The 21,313-nt window shown below is 41.0% G+C and overlaps 2 protein-coding genes across 4 annotated transcripts; one reads left to right on the forward strand and one right to left on the reverse strand.

The window, feature by feature from the left end:
* Window positions 1–458: 458 nt before the first annotated feature.
* prdx1 (peroxiredoxin 1) lies at window positions 459–7,833 on the reverse strand. The gene is made up of 6 exons (XM_088598676.1): window positions 7,704–7,833; window positions 5,352–5,468; window positions 3,737–3,890; window positions 3,240–3,362; window positions 1,606–1,736; window positions 459–1,006 (listed from the first exon to the last, which is right to left on the reverse strand). Exons 2-6 carry the CDS (start codon window positions 5,455–5,457, stop codon window positions 921–923), a joined length of 600 nt encoding a protein of 199 aa, XP_088454802.1. The 5' UTR covers window positions 5,458–5,468; window positions 7,704–7,833; the 3' UTR covers window positions 459–920.
* Window positions 7,834–7,995: 162 nt separating this feature from the next.
* On the forward strand, window positions 7,996–19,658 carry akr1a1b (aldo-keto reductase family 1, member A1b (aldehyde reductase)). 3 transcript variants are annotated; one of them, XM_088598675.1, is made up of 9 exons: window positions 7,996–8,864; window positions 10,749–10,850; window positions 12,685–12,804; window positions 13,363–13,514; window positions 15,540–15,735; window positions 16,571–16,770; window positions 17,534–17,606; window positions 18,001–18,087; window positions 19,380–19,658. In XM_088598675.1, the coding sequence occupies exons 2-9, from the start codon at window positions 10,770–10,772 to the stop codon at window positions 19,443–19,445; spliced, it is 975 nt and encodes a 324-aa protein (XP_088454801.1). In that variant the 5' UTR covers window positions 7,996–8,864; window positions 10,749–10,769; the 3' UTR covers window positions 19,446–19,658. The 3 variants fall into 3 exon arrangements, with proteins under 3 accessions (XP_088454801.1, XP_088454800.1, XP_088454799.1); XM_088598674.1 differs by lacking the exon at window positions 7,996–8,864 and adding an exon at window positions 8,893–9,021; XM_088598673.1 differs by lacking the exon at window positions 7,996–8,864 and adding an exon at window positions 8,903–9,057.
* Window positions 19,659–21,313: the final 1,655 nt, after the last annotated feature.

Here is a 21,313-nt window from a genome sequence, read left to right on the forward strand (position 1 = left end):
TCCTTGCAAGTCAGGGAGGTTTTGTCAGCCTTGACCTTACAGCATGGGTGTCATGTCCTCAGTCAGGCAATACACTGATGTATTCAGTACACTGTGCCTTAATTCATGACGCTTCATCCCTTCATTCATTGCCCCATTGTGTCAATTCGAATTTATGAAAGTGTAGTGGAGCACAGCAGTGGAGAATAAACTGTGCCTACTCCTACATGTAGAACACTACAGAAATGCGAATAATGTAAATTCATATGAACCTGCATGATGAACTGCCCCGAAGGAAGGCATCTGAGTAGCAAGTACTGTAAACCTCCAAAAGTTGAAGCATCTAATGCGTCATCAAGAGTCTAATTACTCCACACTGAAAAAAGGAAACAATGGGATCTACAGGGACCACAGGCCCCTCTCTTCATTTAGCAGATTGAGGGAAAACAAAAACAAGTACTTTATGAAGCAAAAATACATTTCTGTTCTACATTTACAGTTCTTCTTTAATACAAATATCCACTTCTCCTTACAGTACAGTAGCTGGTGACCTTAAAGGATGGCTCTAGCTTTTATGAAGGACTACATTCAGGCTCCGTGACCCTACATCTCCAATACCAGGTTTCATACTACAACTGTCTTGCAAAATCTAGAGCTCGGCAGCACTAAGCTAGCATCTTCACAAGACAGCAGAAGCAGGAGGTACTAAAAGACTTATTCAGTTACTCAAGGAATCTTTCACAAACATCAAGAGTCACGTGGGCTTTTATGATGACAAGGACTCTTCAAGTTACATTTTGTAACAATTTTAACAGTAATAAAATATAACAAGTACATGTCACTAGAACATCATTACACCATTTTTCGGAAATTCACAACTTTGATCCCCTACACAGTGTAGCAGTGGTAAGGCCTAGAAAACAGTGCACAGACGAGTCAGTTTATTTTTGCTTGGCGAAGAAGTCTTTGCTCTTCTGGACATCGGGCTTGATGGTGTCACTTCCTGGTTTCCAGCCCGCGGGGCACACTAGAAACCAACAAATATGGTTAACACACTTTGACCTTTAACCACCTCACCCAACATGGTATCGTTATTTATCTTATTTAACACCCTTTACTTAATTTCAACAATGTAAAACTGAGAACTCCAGATGGATTGCTCTTGGCAGCATTAAATAAGACTTTGAAGACTTATCCATCCAGTGCAGATGAGCATGCTGAGGAATATAATGAACGTGGCTTTGAAGTAAACTGCTTTGATGTTTGAATAGATTTGTTTTTTTAAAAGGGTTTGTATTGAACTTCTCAACCAGCACAAGTGCACACTTGGGGTGCAGGCTGAGCTACAGATAATTGCCAAAACAAAGGAGTAACTGAGGGATACAAAGTATACTGAAAGCAGATGTTTTCACACAGGTTTGGTTCCCAAGTTCATTAAGCAATTAACTTGCTATCATGCTTAGGGTCATGTATAAAACTGCCAGGCAGGCCCAGTTGCCCATTACTTTGGCTACCACAGCTGGAAGAGTGACTTCTCAGGGACCTTGAGAGAATTGGTGATTGTGCTAAATTCCACAGTCAATAGACTTAAATCATGAAGGTAACTCGGGGAAAAAAAAGTCTTACCTTCTCCATGCTTGTCTGTGAACTGAAAGGCCTGCACTAAGCGCAGGGTCTCGTCTACTGATCGGCCTACAGGGAGGTCATTGATGGTGATTTGCCTCAGGATCCCCTTGTCATCAATGATGAATAAACCTCTGAAACAGAAGGTAGTATTAAAAAAAACTGGGGGAAAAATAGCCAGAACAATGGGAAAACAAGAAACTGTCCAAGGCCTTTCCAACTAATTTGTCAAAATCTTATTTAGCACTTCACATGATAAAATGATAGAGGAAGGCTGCACTGATTCAGTGCACTGCTGAACTCACACATCCTGTTAAGTTTAATCAGGAAGTTTGTCAACATATTACAGGGTTCACATGAGACACAGCAGACTGAGTTTCCCCAACATTTCTTCCTACAGTTCTCTGAAATCAGACAAATATAAGATGATCGACCTACACTGCAGGACAACCATTTCTGAGGTAAGAATCTGGTGTGGCTGCCAACATTACATGGATTTCTTAAAGGCAGCAGAGCCTTAGCTTGTCACACAACAAGTCTTTGGGAGGGGTTATGTTCTTGGGCTCTGCTTTAGGTTTACCAGTGGCAATTCCAAACGGCATACAACATTAATGTACCCATTAAGAAAGGAGGTCACCTATATAAAAGTACACCTTTTTCACTACAAACAGTGATGTATAGTCCAACTATAACCCTCTGAATGTTCAGTAGGGGAGGGGGACTTCAACCACTGACAAATTCCCCGTCATATGATCAAAACTGTTTGAGTTACAGTTTTATCTGAGATACAGTATTTTCTGAAAAGAATCACAGAAGCTTCAAGCACTTCCCAGCATATTCAGGGTCTCCTCTGCTAAAGCTGGCCTACTTGGTTCAAATTCAAATCCTTCTTCCCCCAACTTTAAGCACCTCCTTGTTGTGCACAGCTTTGTTACAGAGCAATGGATAAAGGGAATTACATGGATTGTAAACAAAGTATCTTTTAGCTGGTCTAGATGGACCAATCGAACATTCATCCATCCATCTTCTACCTGCTTCTTCCAATTCAGTGTCACAGGGGAGTGGAAGCCCGTTGTGGCAAGCAACGGACACAGAGCAGAATACACCCTAGACAGGATGTCAGTCCATCACAGGGCAGACACATACACAATCCCTCACACACGCACAGCTAGGGCCAATTTTACCAGAAGCTAATCTGAACTGTTAAGAGAGACCAGAGCACCCAGAGAAAACTCACAAGAACACAGAACTTTCAAACTGCACCCCAAGTCTGCAACCTAACCCAGGGCACCAGCAGTGAGAGGCAGCAATGCTAACCACTGTGCCATGGTGCAGCCCCTCAAACAAGCAACATATTAAGTGTCCTAGCAAAGGGGCTATAAAAAAAAAAAATCAAAAATAAATCTTTGATGTTGGGAGACAACAGACCAAGGGATCTGAATCCATGATCCAGTACAGCCAAACAGCCTTCTGGCCAAAGTATGAATAATTTATGAGCCCAATTACTTTAGGAGTAGGAGTAATGTGCATGTCTTCCAGACCTGTTTATTCACCACTTCAAAGTACCAGTAACTACAAGGGTGGATCAGCAGACCACTGTAACAGGAAGAGACTACTCAAACCTCACTGTTACTCACCTGAAAGCAATGCCCTCATCCTCCTTCAGCACCCCATAATCTTTGGAGATTGAGCGCAGCGTGTCAGCCACCAAGGGAATTTTCATGTGGCCCAGGCCTCCCTGTTTTCGAGGTGTGTTGATCCTACATCGGGCAAAAAAAAAAAAAAAGATTCAGATTGCCATTGCAACACAAAGAAATCTGTAACCAATAGCAGATCTACTTTCTGAAAAGATTTCTCCAGTGATAGATTTTTCATTTTATTAATTGTCAGATACAGCCATGGAAGATTTTAACACCTAATAAGGATAAAACCACTTCTGTGCCCAATGAGGTCTACTTCTTTAAAGTGGGTTTAGAAAGAGAACAAACTAATGTCTACAGATTCCTTTCTGCATGAAGATCCTGGCAACACTGATTTGTTACATGGATCTGGAGTAGTAGGGTGTATCCCCGTTAGGCCAGCAAATGAGATATTCCAAGGAATGAGGTTCTGAAGGGAAGTGTCTGCAACATACCAGGCCAGGTGACAGAAGTGAGAATCCACCGAGGCACCAATGACCTCGCAGTTGATCTTCTTGAACTCCTCGGCGCTGTCGCTGAAGGCGATGATCTCGGTGGGGCACACGAAGGTGAAGTCCAGTGGGTAGAAGAAGAACACGACGTACTTCCCTGCAGACAGACGGCAGTTGGGAAGATTGGAGTACACAGCAGGCGATTTCCCCCCTCACAAAAGACCCCAATCCAAAGAAAGGCACTCTAACACTGATGCAGACAATAGGTGTATTTTTGTGAATAAAGTTAATGCAGTTAACTTTCTACAATTATACAGGCTTTACACACTATATAAAATAGCAGAATGCTTTCAATAAGGAAAAAATCTGAAACGCACACTATTGAAGAAGCTTAAATTAACTCGATGTTTTGACGTTTTTCGATGATTTACCCTTTAAATAAGGGTTTCTAAAACTGGAAAATCTTTTAACTTACCTGCATTATAGGAGGAGACGTTACACACCTTATCATAGGATTATTTAATTCAGGTCATAGAAGACTGTTGCGTCTGTCTGGTTAGCTTAGTTTAATAGCTTCTCCTAGTACCTTCTGCTTGAAGCGGACTAGATAACCTACACAGGTTCTCTCCAGGACCAGTGCAGGACTGCACGGCCACAGGACTTTGAACTCTGGTTTATCCACCCCTATGACCTTGTGCTGGTCAGAAATGGAAACCAATCTATAACCACTTAATGCATTCCATATAATGTATTTCATTACTCGGCTCTCCTCCCCACTGATAGCTGATGTGTGGTGAGCATTCTGGCGCACTATGGCTGCCGTCGCATCATCCAGGTGGATGCTGCACATTGGTGGTGGAGGGGAGTCCCCATTACCTGTAAAGTGCTTTGAGTGGAGTGTCCAGAAAAGAGTTATATAAAATGTAAGCAATTATTATTCTTTGCTGGAAAATAGAGCTGAGTGCTCTATGCTTTCCACTTATTATTATTATTATTATAATAATAATAATAATAATAATAATAATAATCTGGTCAAATCATGCTGCAGATCAAATGAACTCATTCTCACTTACTATGAGAACTTGGAAAGTACCAATTTCTACAGCGGAGCACTGTACCAGACTGAGCCCGGGGGAGTACCTTGCTCAACTGGGACCTGAGCCCATAACTTGCCAGGCCCAAGTCCAGAGCCCTGACCACTTACCCTCTTCAGCACAAAACACTTACAAAATGTAATAAAAGCATATAGGAAAAACAATTATACAAATGGTCAATTGGAATTCACAAATCAAAAATAGTTTAATGACTTGTGCTTTCCCCATGCCCATAAAACATTCTAAAGAAAGCCTTAAAACCACTCACTTTGAGGAACCACTTTACCCACTGCGAGTAGCTGAATTGGGGAATCTAGATTTCTCAGATCTCCATTCAGAGCTCTTAGTCACATGAGCAGCTCTGAACTTTAGCCAACTCTTAACACTTTCTCCTCCCACTGCACTTTGGTCCACAAAAGTGCAAACAGCCTGTGGGAGCAGGCAGGCGATCTAGCCTGCTTCTGGTTGTCCATTTATCGCAGCATCCCTCCGTCCTCCGAGTCAGGACAGCTTAGGTCTCTTACCTCTGTAATCAGAGAGCTTGATCTCCTTGAACTGGCCGTCAGGCATCACTGCTGTGGCCTGGAAGTCAGGGGCAGGCTTCCCAATACGAGCATTTCCAGCCGACATCTTGAGCTTAGCTAGAAGGAAGAAGAAAATAGACTGGGGTGATCACAGAAAGTCATTTGTGCCTAAAATAAAAGTGCCTACTGGTCCTATATACAACAGACGTTTGTATGCAGGTACTGTTGACTTCATAGTTGCATGTACTATTCTACCCACTGAAACTCTGAAAGGCTGGGTGCGATTTGGGTTGTGATAAGATGTATTGCAACATTTGCTTTCTCCCGGTAATAAGACCTTGATAAGTTACGAATAAAAATAATCTGGCAAATCAGCAAAGTTAAGGCACATGCAAGGCACACAAATACATTCCTACTTCTCCTAGAATATTTACTTAAAAGATTTCAAATAATGGTCTTAAAAATATCTTCAAGCATTTTAAAAGACAGCAAAACGTGCTGCCAACGACTGTCCATACATTCATCAAGGACATCTAGAGCACTTGCAGGCTGATCGAGATCTATTTTTAGGACCCCAAAACAGTCTCCTACACCTGTTGAAGCTGCATGTTGGAAGAATCCTCTTGCTGGTACCCTCATTGGCCGTTACCTAGCAACAAGCCCGCTTTTAAAATTTCACTCTTCCTAGCCAATAGAACAACACTCCGCATATTAAACAATCCAACGTCACTAATTTAGGGATTCTGTAAAAAGAAATATGGCCGAGTTGTACTTTGACCACAAAATACCAGTTTAGTTAATGAATGTAGACCGATCCATATGTTCAGAACTGCTGGAAATTATAAACCAAATCAATAAATACATTGGATTGCATTGGAGTGTTAAGCGACAATTTTCCTCCACGATTTTAGAAACACGTACAAATATTAGGGTACAATGTTCGGAGTAAGTCTATACTCCGAATCAAGTCGGAGGATTCTACGATAAAGTTTGAAAAAATTCAACGAATGATTGTATGCACAACTGAACATGAAAAAGTCTACGACTATCATTTAGAGCTAATCATGTTAAAACTAAATCCTGCTTTTGAACATACTGTATGTAAAACAATTTTGGTTAAAATTTACGGGAAAAAACGCAATCAATGTTTGCCAAACATTACTATATTTGGATGCAAATCAGATTTTTGAGCTGTCTAAGCTTTTATGCAATTGAATAGATAATGACAGGATTTTAAGATGCTTTTTAAAACTGGTCTCCTTATTTCATAGAGAGCTTAAAATTACGTGCCCACTTTCGCAACGTTTTGTTGGTCAAGGACACCGATATAAATCTGTTAAAAATGCAGTTTATACTGTAGCTTTAAAGCAAGCATTCCAAAGTTCAAATATGAATGCCGAAGTCAACTTGCACAGTCAGCCTTTAGTGGAAGAATTTTCAGATTCCTCTTTTTACGGAAATAACCAAATGAATACTACAAAATTACCATATCAATGCACAGCTGAGGTTAAGAGAAACTCAAGTTCTCTAACCCACGAAACTATAGTCGTACAGAGATTATATTTTGCAAAATTAGAAACAAAGGTGGTGGTGGAACCTGTCATCCCAGTTCAGTTTACCCGACCGCAAAGTCAGAACCAGGTGAGAGGCGATTAAATTTAGGCTTCCTGCAGATGTGCAAGAAAGCCACTGTAAAATATGACCGATACAGAGGCTTTGTATCGTTACTGTATAAACATCGACTCACACTTCAGAATAATGGGAAATACAAACGAATTTTAAACATTTCTTAAAATGTTATAGTTACCAAACAAAATGACGTAAAGAGCGTTTCAAGAGGATGTAAACCGTCTTTAGCCTAACCGTTTTCACAGATTAACAGAAGCTTGTGGGACTCAGTTTAACAGAATCTGACAATGATCTTGAGGAACAGACTCCGTGCTGGATAAAATGTTAAATTAGATATACCTGCAGGTTACAGCAACAACCAACTTCAGAAGAGACAATACTGGTCTCTAGTTCTCACACTAGCGAGATGAATTAATTTGCAAGGCTTTGCTACAATCTGTATATAAATACACCGAAAAACGTCCTTTGAAATACAAGCTACCAGCTTCAGAAATTTTGCAAAACGCTTTAATGTTTCCCCAAGTACCTGCAAACGGCTGTACTTCATTAGTCTTACTAAAATGTTCAAATTAATTCAGCCGTAAATTAATTACGACAGAATACAAAAACCTCAGATGGTGGATGGATAGATACAAATTCTAGAAAAGTAATATTTTAACTAAAACTTCCATAACGCTTCAGAAAATAGATGCATTCCTTAAATCCAAATAAGCGAGTACTCACTGTAATACCGTAACCTTTCACCAGCACAGACCTTTCCACAGAAGGAAGCAGTTGTAGAAAGAGCCTGTACCGACGTTCAAGTTTTTATACCCGCCTAGATATCGCGATGGTACAAGTAACCCGCCTCTTGCCACCGGCCTCTGACATCTCTTTTTCACAATATGCTTCTTTGTGTGCTGTTCTAGCATGACTTTGCAGTTTTCCAAGTTTTTACAAAGATACGAAGCATGTCGGTAGGACAGATAGAGCAAACCATTTCTTCTGGCTCTTTCTGCAAAAAACGGAAGAAAAATCGTATGTTTCTTTTTTATCAGTAAAAGTATTGCTAATGAGAGTATGAGAGTTTCTCTGCATTGTGCATTTCTCGGGTCACTTACAGATCGCAGGCATTGATTACATAAAACACTTTACGTTTTACGTAAATTACATAAAAGACTCAACGTATATTTCCCCCCTTGGGCTATTAACGGTGCTTAACTAGTATGTGTGTGAAAGGTCAATCAAGGGAACTTCAGTTTAAGTGTTGCAGTGTGACTGTCCACATCTAATTAGTATGGTAATAAAATTATCTAAATTTTGAATCCCGGATTTCTCATTACAATTATGAATTTTAGAACCTTGTTTTTATTCCGCGAACTCACCAGTGGAATAAAACAACGTGAACACGGGTTTTTATTGGAGACTCGATTTATTCAAATTTGTTTCATAAATAGCATTCTCTATTTTGCTGCGACTTGACTGGGTTAATTATCCAGTGGTAAAGTATCCTTAAGTTTACTACTCATCATGGAAAACAGTTAAAAATGCGTTTAATATTTGAGTGATAGAATTTGATGTTTAAGAAACAGCGTCGGAATGCGAAACCATATGCATATCATAACATTTTCATGCTTTTTTACATCTATGTGAAATAAACTAAGCGTCCAGCAAAAGTAATTTCTTTTGTCACGAAGGCTGCTTTGCCATTTTCTGTAGCTATCGCAGCTGAATCAGAAAAAACGAGGATTTTTAGGGGTAGAAAAGAAAACAGGACGCTGAGTTCAAACCCGGAAACGGAAATATCAAACAAAAGGAGACGCTCTCTGGAAAATGTAACATATTCAAATACACTGAGTAGTGAAGAAGAACTGCAGTTATTTAACAGACGGCACCTGCAAACTCGTGAGTGACATATTTCTTATTGGGGTTAAACTAACTGCTTTACGTCTTAACATTTGCAGCACAGCGTTTAGTGTAGAAGTAGAAAATGCAGCTTGCACTGTCTGTCTCATTTTGGTGCTCTGTTCTGAAACGTGTCCAGTCTTGTGTCAAGAGACCGGTGAGTAATTATTCCCAACTACAAGTCTTCCGAAAGGTAAGTGTGCATTATCGGGGTGAATATATTAGGTATGCGATCAGAAAACAGGCAGCCAAGTTTTTAAGTAGTTAGGATGTATGTGAAACTGGGACAGTGAGAAACTATGTGAGAAACAGGTGATTCAAAAACATTTTCCTCGACGTAAATGTTGGCATAATTATGTTGCCAAAATGACAGGGCTGCAAAGAGAATTCACATACTTATTTGCGTGGGGTACGGTAACGGATGGGCAACATCATATTCGCAATTTAATATATAATCGCAAAAACGGCAGTAGAATATTAATATTATGCAAGTGGAAAAAACAGCACTTAAATCTGCAAAAGGAAATTCAGAAAGCAAGAAATAAGTGCTGACGGCAGCTGTCTGTTGGGATTGTGGGTATCTGTAGGAACTCGCCTGATTTACAGCAGATTTCACTTCACTTAACCCTCTGAAGTCCGTTTCCAGCGCCGTCACATGACTGGTTTCTCCCCGTGACCCAGGCTAATTATTAAAGATAGCGAAGAGCGTTGTACCTTGGGCGCTGAGTTAATGTGCAATACGTAATGAGAATTCTTCTACTGACTTTAAAAAAAAAAAAACATATTTTCCTCAAACCGGTATGGTCGACTATTTAGTTCTGTTGATGTGCCTGTTTCCCATACCAATCAATTATCACAAAATAAACTATCTTCTTACATCAACAGGAATTAGTTTGATCGATTTAGCTAATGTCCTTATCAAAAGTTTGATCGATTTAGCTAATGTCCTTATCAAACTCAACTTACCCCCAAAACAAATATTACACTTTAAAAATGATAACTTCTAACTATAACAATTAACAGTACAAAAGGCAGGTATCGATGAGTGGTGTAACAGGGTTTGCAATTCAAATGAGTACAATAAATTATGGACCTGGCAGAACAATACATAATGCAGCTATTGAAAAGAGCTGTTTTTGTGATACAAACTGGGAACCTGTTGACAAGTAGTGAAGGATTATGGAACAAATGGTGTGGTAGTATAAGGATTGCATTTGAATATGCAGTTTTCTTTTTCCTCAGTATGGTTAATGCATAATGATTTTGCTACTTCTGTTTGGATTTTCGTGCATCATTTGTCTTTTTTGTAAAATCAAAACAAATCTGATTCAACAAAAATTTCCAACCACTTTTATTGTTCTTGCCCTGCTAACTGTATGTAAAAGTAAAATTGGAAGTCCAACAAAACATCAGATAGACTTCTCATTATTAGATATTCAATCTGTTATAGACACACAATTGGGAAAAGGAGAAAACGCAAGCCATTCTTGTGTCCTGAAAGGCCTGGATATTCTAGTCTCACATTAGGACCTGCAAAGATGGCTAGAAGTTATAAATACAATCTATGATGGCAACAGGGCACTTTCCCTTTAGAGTCACATATACAGATCAATATTAAAACATACGATTTGTTTGAACACAACTGGTAATTACAGTGGGATTCTTTGAGTTATTTAAGTCATTTTAAGTTGTTTCAGCTAGGGAATTAAATGAGAAAACTGTTATTGAATAACCTGAAAGTTGTTTTAAATATCTGCCTATTGGCCTTAGTTTTTATCTCTTTTACTTCCAGATTTGCTTGATGATGCTTGAGGAGATGTGATAGAACAGGCTTAGGTTCTGCTGCTGTCGACAGCTGGCCACCTGTATTTCTTTTTTCTCCAGGTACATCAGACAGGTGCAGGCATGAATGACTTTGCTGTTCTCAGCACGGGGCGGAAGATGCCTCTAATTGGCCTGGGAACGTGGAAGAGTGATCCTGGAAAGGTGAGACTGTGTTCACTGACGTCTCTCTTACTGTCTGTACCAGGTGTTTTCGACCTTTCAAGGCTGACTGTTCCTTTTTCAGGAAATCACACTCAATAAGTACTCTGCAGTTTACATTGAACCTAGACAGAAGAGTAGAATGATTATCAGGAATGCCTTTATTAAATATTTACAGTCTGTATTTGAATTAGATCCCTGACACCAGGGATAGCATGTTATGAAAAGAGTGGCCTACTGTAGGTGTTTAATATCCATGTGATTGGGGATAGGACCTTGGTTTAGTGTCTCAATTTAAAAAAAATTGTCTCAAATTGGAAATATTTTTGCATACATGGCAAGAAGCAAAGGAAAGATTTTCAAACGTCAGTTTTAAAAGTTATGAACTGTTTATCTTGGCTTTGGAAGTTAAATAACAGCCTGGTGGCAGAGCAAATTGTATTGCAAAGCTAGGTGTGTCATTTAGAAGAAATACTGTTGTGAAACTGTTTAAATGAGCCTTCACTCAGTTGTATCTGACAAAGAAGAGTGGATGTTTCTGCCAATAGCTGTAAAGAATAACATATGGTAATTAAATATTGTACTGTTGTGGTGCCACAATAATACATGTCCTTCTTTAACAGTGGCATTGTTACATTATTAGGTTTAGAATTTTGTTACCGTTCTTTTCCAAATTTTCAAACAGTGTATTTCTGTGAAGAATTTTTGTTGTTCTTAGTGATTCTGTTGCTTGGTGTGCTTTGCATTTGTTTGTCATTTTTACCTTTTTTTAATTTCCGGCAAGGTTTGTTTATCACTAAAGACTGTCCCTTCCACTTTCATCCCAGGCTGTATAGTGGCACTGGGCCTTTTGGTTTCGTTACCAAGGAAACCAGATGAAGTGCTGGATAAGAGACAGTGCAGACAAAAAACTCTCATTAAAATGGCAGATGTGGGTCACGTATCAAAGAGCTCTTTTCTGTCCTTTTTTTCCTCTTTTCTCACATGGACAAGCCCTGGTCTCTTCAGAAACTATTACACTACCACTTCACATTTTCCCTCTACTTTGACTGTGTTTTTTTTCGTTGATCCTGCAGAGTATTCTCATATACTCCTAACAAAACTAAACAACAATTATCGGGGATATTTTTAAAGTCCCTAAAAACAAACCAGAGAAAATATAGAAGAGATTGGAAGTTCCTTATTTCTTTTAAGACGCAAAGCAGAGTTAACGTGCACAGAGATTTATTCAGATCTGTACAGGGAAACAAGGAACCATGGCTCAATAATATATTCCACTCCCCTCTTTTATCAGATTTTTTTTGAAGTGCAGGAAATGACAAAGCAGTCTATGCATTGCTTTGTCATTGTGCTACAATAAAAATACTTCCCTGGATTTTCAAGTAAGCATGGATTTTATTTAAAAAAAATACTAAAAATCCGTAATAAGAAATGTTTAGACTTCAGCCGGATCTGTCTAGTCTCGTTGAGAAAGTTCTACTGTTACTGGGAGCTCTGTACCTGTTTATTGAGACTGTGTTGGTGCTTCATGTTCACTAAACCTAGAAAACCTGTATTTCCACCATCAACAGTTGCAATTACACCAGGAAATCGCAGGAAAGGAAAACCATTCTCTGCCAACATAGTGAGAGCCAGATGCTTTTAATGTTGTCACTGCCAGGATAAAGAGAATGCTTTCAAAAGTATCTGACACCTGATGCAGCCACTCTACTCAGTTACTAGTTGCAAAAGCTGGAGAAAATAGGTCTTTCTCTGTATTCATTGTGCTGTTATACGTTGTGGGTAGCAGCGAGTGATCTCTCTGTACCCACCTCCCATTGCTGGTTTTGTATTGCAGGTGAAGCAGGCTGTACAGTGGGCCCTTCAGGCTGGCTATCGACACATTGACTGTGCTGCCATCTACGGCAACGAGTCCGAGATCGGCGAGGCTCTTCAGGAAATGCTAAAGCCAGACAAGGTGGACTTTAACACCTTTAAAACCAAGTTACGAGGGGAAACCAGTAATTAACAAGAATTCACCTTCTAGCTTTGTCCCTTCTGTCAGTTTGTAATTTTTGCTAGTAACATGATTTTAATGACCTCCATTGTTTTGTCTGTGTGCTTGGAACTATAGCTGAACATTTTAATGTCTTAACAGTGCAGAAATAACAGACATATTTTAGCCTCTTTTTCTTCTACGTGAGATCCAGTGGTGAACTGAAATTGGACCCAGACAATCCATTCTGGTTAGCAATAGCAGACAGTCCAAAGTGTGCATTCTATTCTATTGGCTAGTTTAGAGCTTGCATTGTATATTGGCCATTCTAGAGTGTGCATTCTACAGTATATCGGCCATTCCAGAGCCTGTATTCTGTATCGGCCATTCTCTAGCAGTGTGTTAGACATTCTATAGCGTGCATTCTGAAATGAGACTGGGCTTTACCTACATATATTGCAAGGGGAAGGGATAGGCGATAATTCTCAAAGTGCTGTGATGATGTCGCCAAGACATTACAGTGTATGCCTGTCTGAACAGGGCCTGCGGCGCGAGGACGTGTTTGTAACATCCAAGCTGTGGAACACATGCCACCACCCTGAGGATGTGGAGCCCGCGCTGCTGAAGACACTGCGGGATCTGCAGCTGGAGTACCTGGACCTCTACCTCATCCACTGGCCATATGCCTTCCAGTAAGCTCCAGGCAGGGGTCAGCGGACATTGTTCAGAAAGAGTGCTTTGTACAGTCTAATAGAAACTCCAGTGCAATTATGCTTAGCTCAACGGCCAGTTCCAGGCTTGAACAAACTAGCCGCAAATTCAGGTGGACTATCAGGGATGATGTACTTTTGATTCAATTTTCGCTAAAGGTTTTGAATACTAGTATCAGGCTTGCTGGCGTGCATGTTTCATGAATGAGCATGAGAAATGTTACATCCGTGATAAGGCCATCTAACTGGTTGGTAGTAACTAAGTGGTCCAAGGATCTCATGCAGCCTGTTCTTGAAGGGAGCCTGTGTATCATCTTGGACAAGGTGGCTGGAGAGCTTTGTGTAAAAAAGCATTCTCAGTTTTAAGTCTGTTGGATTCAATACCCTTCAAGGCCCTTGAAGATTTTGGATTCCAGGATCAGAAATTCCCTTGTAGGTTTTCTTAGCCTGCCTATGAAGGACATTGCTTTAAGTCCATGGAGGTATCTGGGCCATCTTCTACGGACTGAAGAGAAGCAATATAGTTTGTAGTTTGTGTAATGCTCCTTGTTCAGGGTCTGTTGTGTGAGTAGCAGGGCTCTTACATAAATAGGTGCATATATACCGTATAAGGCTCTGATTGATCAACAACAAGAGCATGGAGGAAGGAGGTGAATGGAGAAACAGATGGAGTAATTCCCAGTGGCAGGCTGTGGACTTACTTGACTATTGAAGCTATGGGGTGTAGGTGCTGTTGCGTACAGTCTTCGCATTTTTGCTTCTAGATGATGCACAGAGATGACTTTTTGGATCCTTTATCAAGCACCAGAGGGTTTAAAATTGTTAGTAATTGTTCCCTAGTTTGTACTAAAGCCTTTGAAAGCTATAAAAAACGAGGGAGTCCTCACTGAAGAGAGGGCTGCACATCATGTCACACAGACGCTTGCTTGTTTGCATGTCATGTCCAGACCTGTCTGGGGCTGTCAGCTGCACGATCTGTGAGTTAGCAGGCGATATTTGTGCGCCCTCACAGCAGGGCCCTCGTTAGCAGTCCTTCTTGGAGTTGCTAATCAAAGGCAGATTTCTCCAAGGACCATTTATTACACAGGAAGACCACCTTGAGGCTGCACAGAGCAAGGAAGGGGCATATAGCTATTCCATTTCCCTGGGTTACAAATATTGCCTTTCCAGCAGTCAGTTCCAGGGTTTGCTCTAGGTGAAGTGTTCCCCTTCCCCTCAGGGTCTGATGGGTGCACTGAGCTGAAGGATGTATTGTACCATTGGCTGGTGCAGATATCTGATTGAGCCTGAGTGAGAAATTAAGTTTTTTCAGGTTTAAACAATCCTTGGCCCTAATTAAGATAAGATCACTTTATTAGCCATATACAATTTATTGTATTAGGAATTTGTCTTTTCGCATACCCCAGCTTGCTTTCCATGAGACACACAGACAGGGAGAGAAGCTTGTCGTGGTTTACTGATTTACTTTGTGAAAAGGGCCATTACAGTTTTAGTTTTCTGGAATAAATATAATACGAAACACTAACAACTCTATTATTAATTTTATTATTTTTGGTGGAAATTGTATCAGAGCTGTGCTGGTTTTCTTTGCAAACCTGTCTTGTATAGCAAATTGGAGAGGCAGCTCTAGTCTAGAGTAGTGTGTCCTGTGAGGTTTAAAGAGATTTTTCAGCTTGCATCTGATTGAGACCTGGAAAATAGCTGATTTGAACACTTTCTGTTCACTTTAGCGGTTCAGTTAAGTCATTAATGTCTGAGATCAAGTGCAAACCTGAAACAAATGCGACACAGGAACCTCTCCTCCATCTTCGTTTGCTCACAGAGCACCGTGGCCTGACCTGGCAAGACCTGCGTCTGGCCGGGCAGGGGGCTGGCCAGACCCCCGCTGCCCTGTAGGGGGGATGGAAGATGAATTCTTCCGGGGGAGCGTCTAGCTTGCTCAGCGTGTTGGAAGCGCTGAGCAGCTCCGTGTGTTAACCCCGCTTTGTCTCGGCGGTTGGTCCGCAGGCGAGGCGGGGCGCCCTTCCCGAAGAAGGAGGATGGCTCGCTGCTGTACGACGACATCGACTACAAGGAGACGTGGGCGGCCATGGAGCGGCTGGTGGGCAAGGGGCTGGTGCGGGCCATCGGCCTCTCCAACTTCAACCGGCGGCAGATCGACGACGTGCTCAGCGTGGCCAGCGTCAAGCCCGCTGTGCTACAGGTGGGGTGTAGGGGAGCGCGGCGGTAAATGCACACTGTTAGCACAGAGCAGCAGCAGTTGTGCAATAATTCACTTAATATTAAACCAAGGCAAACTTGTGCAGGCCTCGTTGAGAGAAGGAGGGAGGTGTGATCCTAGTTTCAGGATAATTTTGGTTTTGGATGTCTTTCTGCAATAGGAGTTCTGAAACCCCTCTGTAAGGACACAGACGGAGAGATCAGTGTGATCATGGCTGTTAGAGGAGGTGAAATGAGAAACCTTGGGCTTGGAGAGATCTTTGATCCTCACAGCCCTGACATGTTCCCTGAAACGGCCTCTAGTCTTCTTCCTGTTTCACCAACATAGATAGCTGGGCATTTCCTGCAAGAGATGCAGTAAATAAGGTTGCTGGAGGTACAAGATGTCATCTGGGTAATCTGGAATTGTCCAGAGGGGACTTGAATGAGCGTGGTATTTGATATATATTTACAGGTGATGCAGCAAGTTCTGTTGGAGGAGAAAGTGCCAGGTGTGGATGATTGCTGAGGGCGGTCAAGGGAGCTGTGAACAAGAAGTTTACACACCTTAGGTGGTCTTTTCTCCCTCACACCTGAAAAAGGCTCCACAGCTAAAATGTCTCTTTTCTTTTCAGCATGGAATAAACTTGTATTTGTTCTTTTGAAAACTGGAGAGGCTGTTCGGCTATCTGTTTGCAGCTGCATGCTGACAGTTCCCTACTCGAAAAGATGCAGATATATTTAAGCTGCCCTAGTTCACCCTGCTGTATTCACAGTAATGCTCTTTATTTTACGCAGCACATACGGGTATATTCTTCTTATGTCTGTGGTGCGTGCAGGTGGAGTGCCACCCCTACCTGGCGCAGTCGGAGCTCCTGGCGCACTGCCGTGCCCGGGGGCTGGTGGTGACGGCGTACAGCCCGCTGGGCTCCCCGGACCGTGCCTGGAAACACCCGGACGAGCCGGTGTTGCTGGAGGAGGCTTCCATTGCCGCGCTGGCACAGAAATACAACAAGTCCCCTGCTCAAATCATCCTCAGGTAGGTGCCGTGTCTCTCACTGGACTCGGGTGGGAGAACAGCTGGCTTCCCTTCTCCTCTCCCCTGTCACAGGGGTCACCCGAGTCGAGTTTCTGCAGCTGAAGCATGAGTATACACTAATCCATCGCTATACGAGTTCTCCTTTCCACGAGAAGTAGTAACTCCTACCCGCTTCTTCATTTAAATAGCAGATTTTCACTCATCCCATGCTGGGCTCTCGTAAAAGTATTGCCGCGATTCTTGTTTTCTCCCATCTTCCAGGACGAAGAATTTACTTTTTATTTTTTTATTACCTTTTGACTTTATGGTATAATAAAGGCTTGTTTGTGTTAAGTGCATAAAGTAAGGCTAGAACCTAATGTTTATGTCTTTGCTAATGACTGTAACAAAGTAACTACAATACTGTACCATAACAGAGCAGGAACGTTATTGTTTGTGCATCAGCCAGTGCCTTTCGGTATGTTACTCGAATAATTAACCAGGAATGTTAATGTTTTCATATGGCGATACCATTCTGTGCTGTCTTAAGGTAAAGGTGTAAATGTTTTTCTCCAGAGCTCAAAAATGTTCCTTCAGATAAGAATTATAACACAGGAATTAAATTTCCATTATGTGATCTTTCACATTATGAGCAGTTTTCGAGGAACGAATTATAAAGAGAGATTGCTGTATGTCTCCGTTTTTTGGAGTTGGCCCAATGGAGAGAGCTTGGTGCTACCTGTAGGCTGGGTCTATTTACAGGCGTCTCTCTCCCTCTGCCTAGGTGGCAGACCCAGCGTGGTGTGGTGACCATTCCCAAAAGCGTGACTGAGTCCCGGATAAAAGAAAACATCCAGGTGAGGACTGGCTCCAGGCAATAACTGAACACTCCCTCTCTGGGGCACCTTCTTTCTTGTTCTCAGCCTAGAGGTGCCCAGACTCCAGTACGTAGCTAGTGATCCACAGGGCAGTTGGTGCCACTTCATATCATATACCTTATTTCAACCCAGTTCTGTGTTCTGCAAACACCCAGTAATCATCACTCTTTTATGTTGTTTCTTTTTCAGTCTGATTCAAGGCAGAACTTATTTTATTTATATATTATTTACTTAATAAATAATAATCACTGAGTTGTGTTGCCACCATTCTTGAAATCATAAAACATGGTTAAAAAAGTAGTGGAAATGTAATGCCTCGGATTATCCAGTCTATTCAATGGGGTGTAAAACAGGCCTCCCTGTGTGTCTGCAGGTGTTTGACTTCACTCTCGAGCCGGAGGAAATGAAAAGTATAACAGCGCTGAACAGGGGTTGGCGCTACATCGTTCCCACCATTACAGTGAGTGGCCCCTCCATGGGACGTCCCCTGACAAACCCCGGCACAGTAGTAGTTCTTATGCTACAGTCTTTTGGAAACAGTCTTTTGCAAATTTACTTTGTTGTGGAAAGAGCTGCACAGCAGCATTCTATTACAGTAAACATCATAGAGTTCATAGCAGGATGGATAGTGTTATGTTTTGTGAACAGAGGACATAGGAAGAGGTATGTTTACCTGTACCAGTTATTTAAATGTTTTATTTATTTTTTTATTTTCTTGTGGCTGCTGTTGCTTTGTTAGCCCATAACTAGTATTTTGTGTTGTCTTTTCACTTTTAATTGTTTCAATCTGCATTCAATTCTCTCTGGAAGGAGGATAGTGGCACAGTGGCCTGACAGCACTCCAGGTTCCATTCCAGGCTGAGGTGTCTTCTTTGTGGGGTTTGTGCCTTGCCCACATGGGGTTTCTTCAGGCACTCTATGTTCCCCAGAAAGAAACTGGCTGGGTTAACGGTGTCTCTAAATTGTGCTAGTGTGTGTAAATCCTGCAGTAGAGGGGTCCTGTGCGGGGTGTAGCCCCGACCTGAGTCCTGTGTTTCCAGGTTTGTTTCTGGGTTTCTGAGATCCTCACCAGGAATAAGTGACTTTCTGATAATGGATGGATAGATGCTGTCAATGAAGGAATTCAATAAAAATACAAATAAGTACTGTTACTTTTGTAACATGCATTTGTTTTTACCTAACAATTATTCTATTTCTATAGAAACAGTATAGCTAATAACAGTTGTAATTTTTTTTTACATTATGCCTGTGTGTTTTACTGTATTTCTTGTACAATATGTAATCATCTTTTCCAATACAGTTTGACTCTGCTGGACACTTTCATTTCAGCTTACACTATATTGTTTAGAACTAGTCAGTCCTTACCTTTGATGTGAAATACGAGAAAAAAATATTTTTTCTATGAAGAGTATTAATGAAAGTGCTGCCCTCTCCTGGCTTTTATGTGTATCTGTAGGTTTGTAACTTTTTGTGTAGATTTGTATTAACTATACCTGTGATGTTTTTTTTTAACATTATTCTTTGCGATTACTTGTGTTTATGCCACATTTAGAAAAATACAGTAGTTTGACTGCATTTATGCCCGGAATTCATCAAGCGTTTGGGGAAAAACAGCCCAGTTAGCAATCATGAATTTGAGATGGAAGTTGTTCACAAAAAAGAATCGTAGCTCAACAGTGAAACTAGCAGAAATCTTCTTGCTGTGTTGTTTAAGATGATGAAACTCACATGTGTCACGGGTTCTGCCGGCAGGTTGATGAGAAGCCGGTTCCCAGGGATGCAGGACACCCTCATTATCCTTTCAGTGACCCCTACTGACCCCTCCAGGCCACCACCCACATCGTGCCTCTGGACTTCCTCTCCTCTGACACTCCTTCCTGCCCTGCTCCTGCCCGTCTCAGAATAAAGGCCGCTTTTATTAATGTAGTGCGTTTTGCCTCCTTCCTGCTTGTCTTTATTGTCTCAACAGCACTCCCCGTGGAATTTGCATGTTTAGTGGGGACAGCACATGAAATAAACATGATTGTTATACACCTTGGTATGATGCTTTTTTTCGCCACACTAAAAGTATTTTACGTGTCCTAGAATTTTGCTCAGTAAAGCAGTCGGGGTTTTTATAAGCTGCGATGTTTTGAACAAAGGAGATAGGTGCTCCTGCCCAGTCCCCAGAAACTGAGGGAAACTTAGTGGTTTGCAAAAGTCAGAACTCTTTCATGGTGGTTCTGTGCTGAGAGTGCTTCCATGACCCTGTTTACCTGATGATCAGATCTCATTCTTTACACATTTCATTTTAACAAAGTATGGAAGTGAATTTCACATTTGAGACAGGAGTCTTAATTGACAATGATTTCTTAGAGGTTCTCAAGGAAAAGAGAAGAGGATCCTCCACTTTAATCTGTTCAATTCTGTTGTTTCACTGCATATTTTCTTAGAAAACTCTTTTATTCAGCTGTGTAGAAAACTTGGAACCCATTTATGGTTTAATGATGTTGGCTGAGTGGTCTTAATTGCTCAATCAAGCATGGGTTCAAATCGTGCTCCCAACTTTCTGACAGTTCAGTGTGTGTTCCCATCTGTGATTCTAAAATTCAGAACAGGATGGACATCCTACTCATGTTGTTGCTCTCAGCACCTGTCTTTCTTCAAGATACAGATTGGTAAAACCCTTTGATCAATTAACTAATAACTGACTAGATAAACAAATGGCCTCCTCTTGTTTGTAGCCATGCTTATGTTCTTAGTTACATGACAAAATATTAAACTCTGTTATGGGACTGTGTGCTGATAGTTTAAGGATGTTACTTTTAAGGTAAAAGGTTGCATCATTTCATAAAACATGACTTTTTAAATAATTCCACTGTATTGCATGAGGGTTGCAAGGTTGTGTACCAGTTAGATACTTCACAGCACTGGGGACCAGGGTTCAGTTTCTGGAGTGCTATCTGTGTGGAGTTTGCCTGTTCTACCCGTTTCCTCTGGGTGTTCCAGGTTCTTCCCAGAGGCCAGAGACATACTGGTAGGTTACTTGGCTCCCAGTGTGTGTGTAGGTATTTGTGTGAATATGTTCCATATGAAAGGCAGTCGGGGATTAGTAAAATCATAACTCGGACTTTATATCGTTAATAGTCTAAGTAGGGAGCACATTTTGATCCAGTTCAACAAAGACAGAGGAATCGTGTATTTTAGACATGTATGTTACCTGAATAGAAATTACAAGACGTTTACACGTTTACAAAGAGAGGACAAAACTACAATAGCCACTAAAAATAAGTTCTGGAAGTAAAAAACTAAACAAAACATTTTACTCCGGATGTCCAGAGATTAACCACATTTTAAAAAGCTCACCCAGCCAAGCACTTCTCTAGTCTTAGATAATACTAAAATCCGTTACGCTTAATGATTGAGTTATTTTCTCTATATTAAATCACCAGTACCGTAATGTAGATTAATTCTTTACAATATTTAACTAAAATGTATGTCATGATTTTTACAACCTATATTATGCCAATTTTACGCTTCAAACGACGCGTATATAAGCGTAAGAATGAACAAAATGAATTCATTTTCACTAGCGAGCAACAATCGACATTTCAGTTCCCTTAATGTTGTGCTGCCCCTTTAATTTTTCTCCCGCGTTTTTTCCTTTTCAGCGAGCAGGTTAAAGTTCAGCGGAAGTGAGGGTTTCT

This window comes from Lepisosteus platostomus, chromosome 11 (assembly GCF_059453375.1).
Source record: "Lepisosteus platostomus isolate fLepPlt1 chromosome 11, fLepPlt1.hap1, whole genome shotgun sequence".
NCBI classification, from domain to species: Eukaryota; Metazoa; Chordata; class Actinopteri; order Semionotiformes; family Lepisosteidae; genus Lepisosteus; species Lepisosteus platostomus.

Bases quoted from the DNA above. Each gene is read 5' to 3' on its own strand.
- prdx1 (XM_088598676.1), bottom strand. From the start codon at position 5,457: ATGTCGGCTGGAAATGCTCGTATTGGGAAGCCTGCCCCTGACTTCCAG. The intron at 3,363-3,736 runs GTATGTTGCAGA...TGCCCGATGTAG, and splicing joins CACTTCTGTCACCTGGCCTG to GATCAACACACCTCGAAAAC. The intron at 1,007-1,605 runs GTAAGACTTTTT...GTTGGTTTCTAG, and splicing joins CACAGACAAGCATGGAGAAG to TGTGCCCCGCGGGCTGGAAA.
- akr1a1b (XM_088598673.1), top strand. From the start codon at position 8,950: ATGCAGCTTGCACTGTCTGTCTCATTTTGGTGCTCTGTTCTGAAACGT. The intron at 13,515-15,539 runs GTAAGCTCCAGG...GTTGGTCCGCAG, and splicing joins CACTGGCCATATGCCTTCCA to GCGAGGCGGGGCGCCCTTCC. The intron at 16,771-17,533 runs GTAGGTGCCGTG...CCCTCTGCCTAG, and splicing joins CCTGCTCAAATCATCCTCAG to GTGGCAGACCCAGCGTGGTG.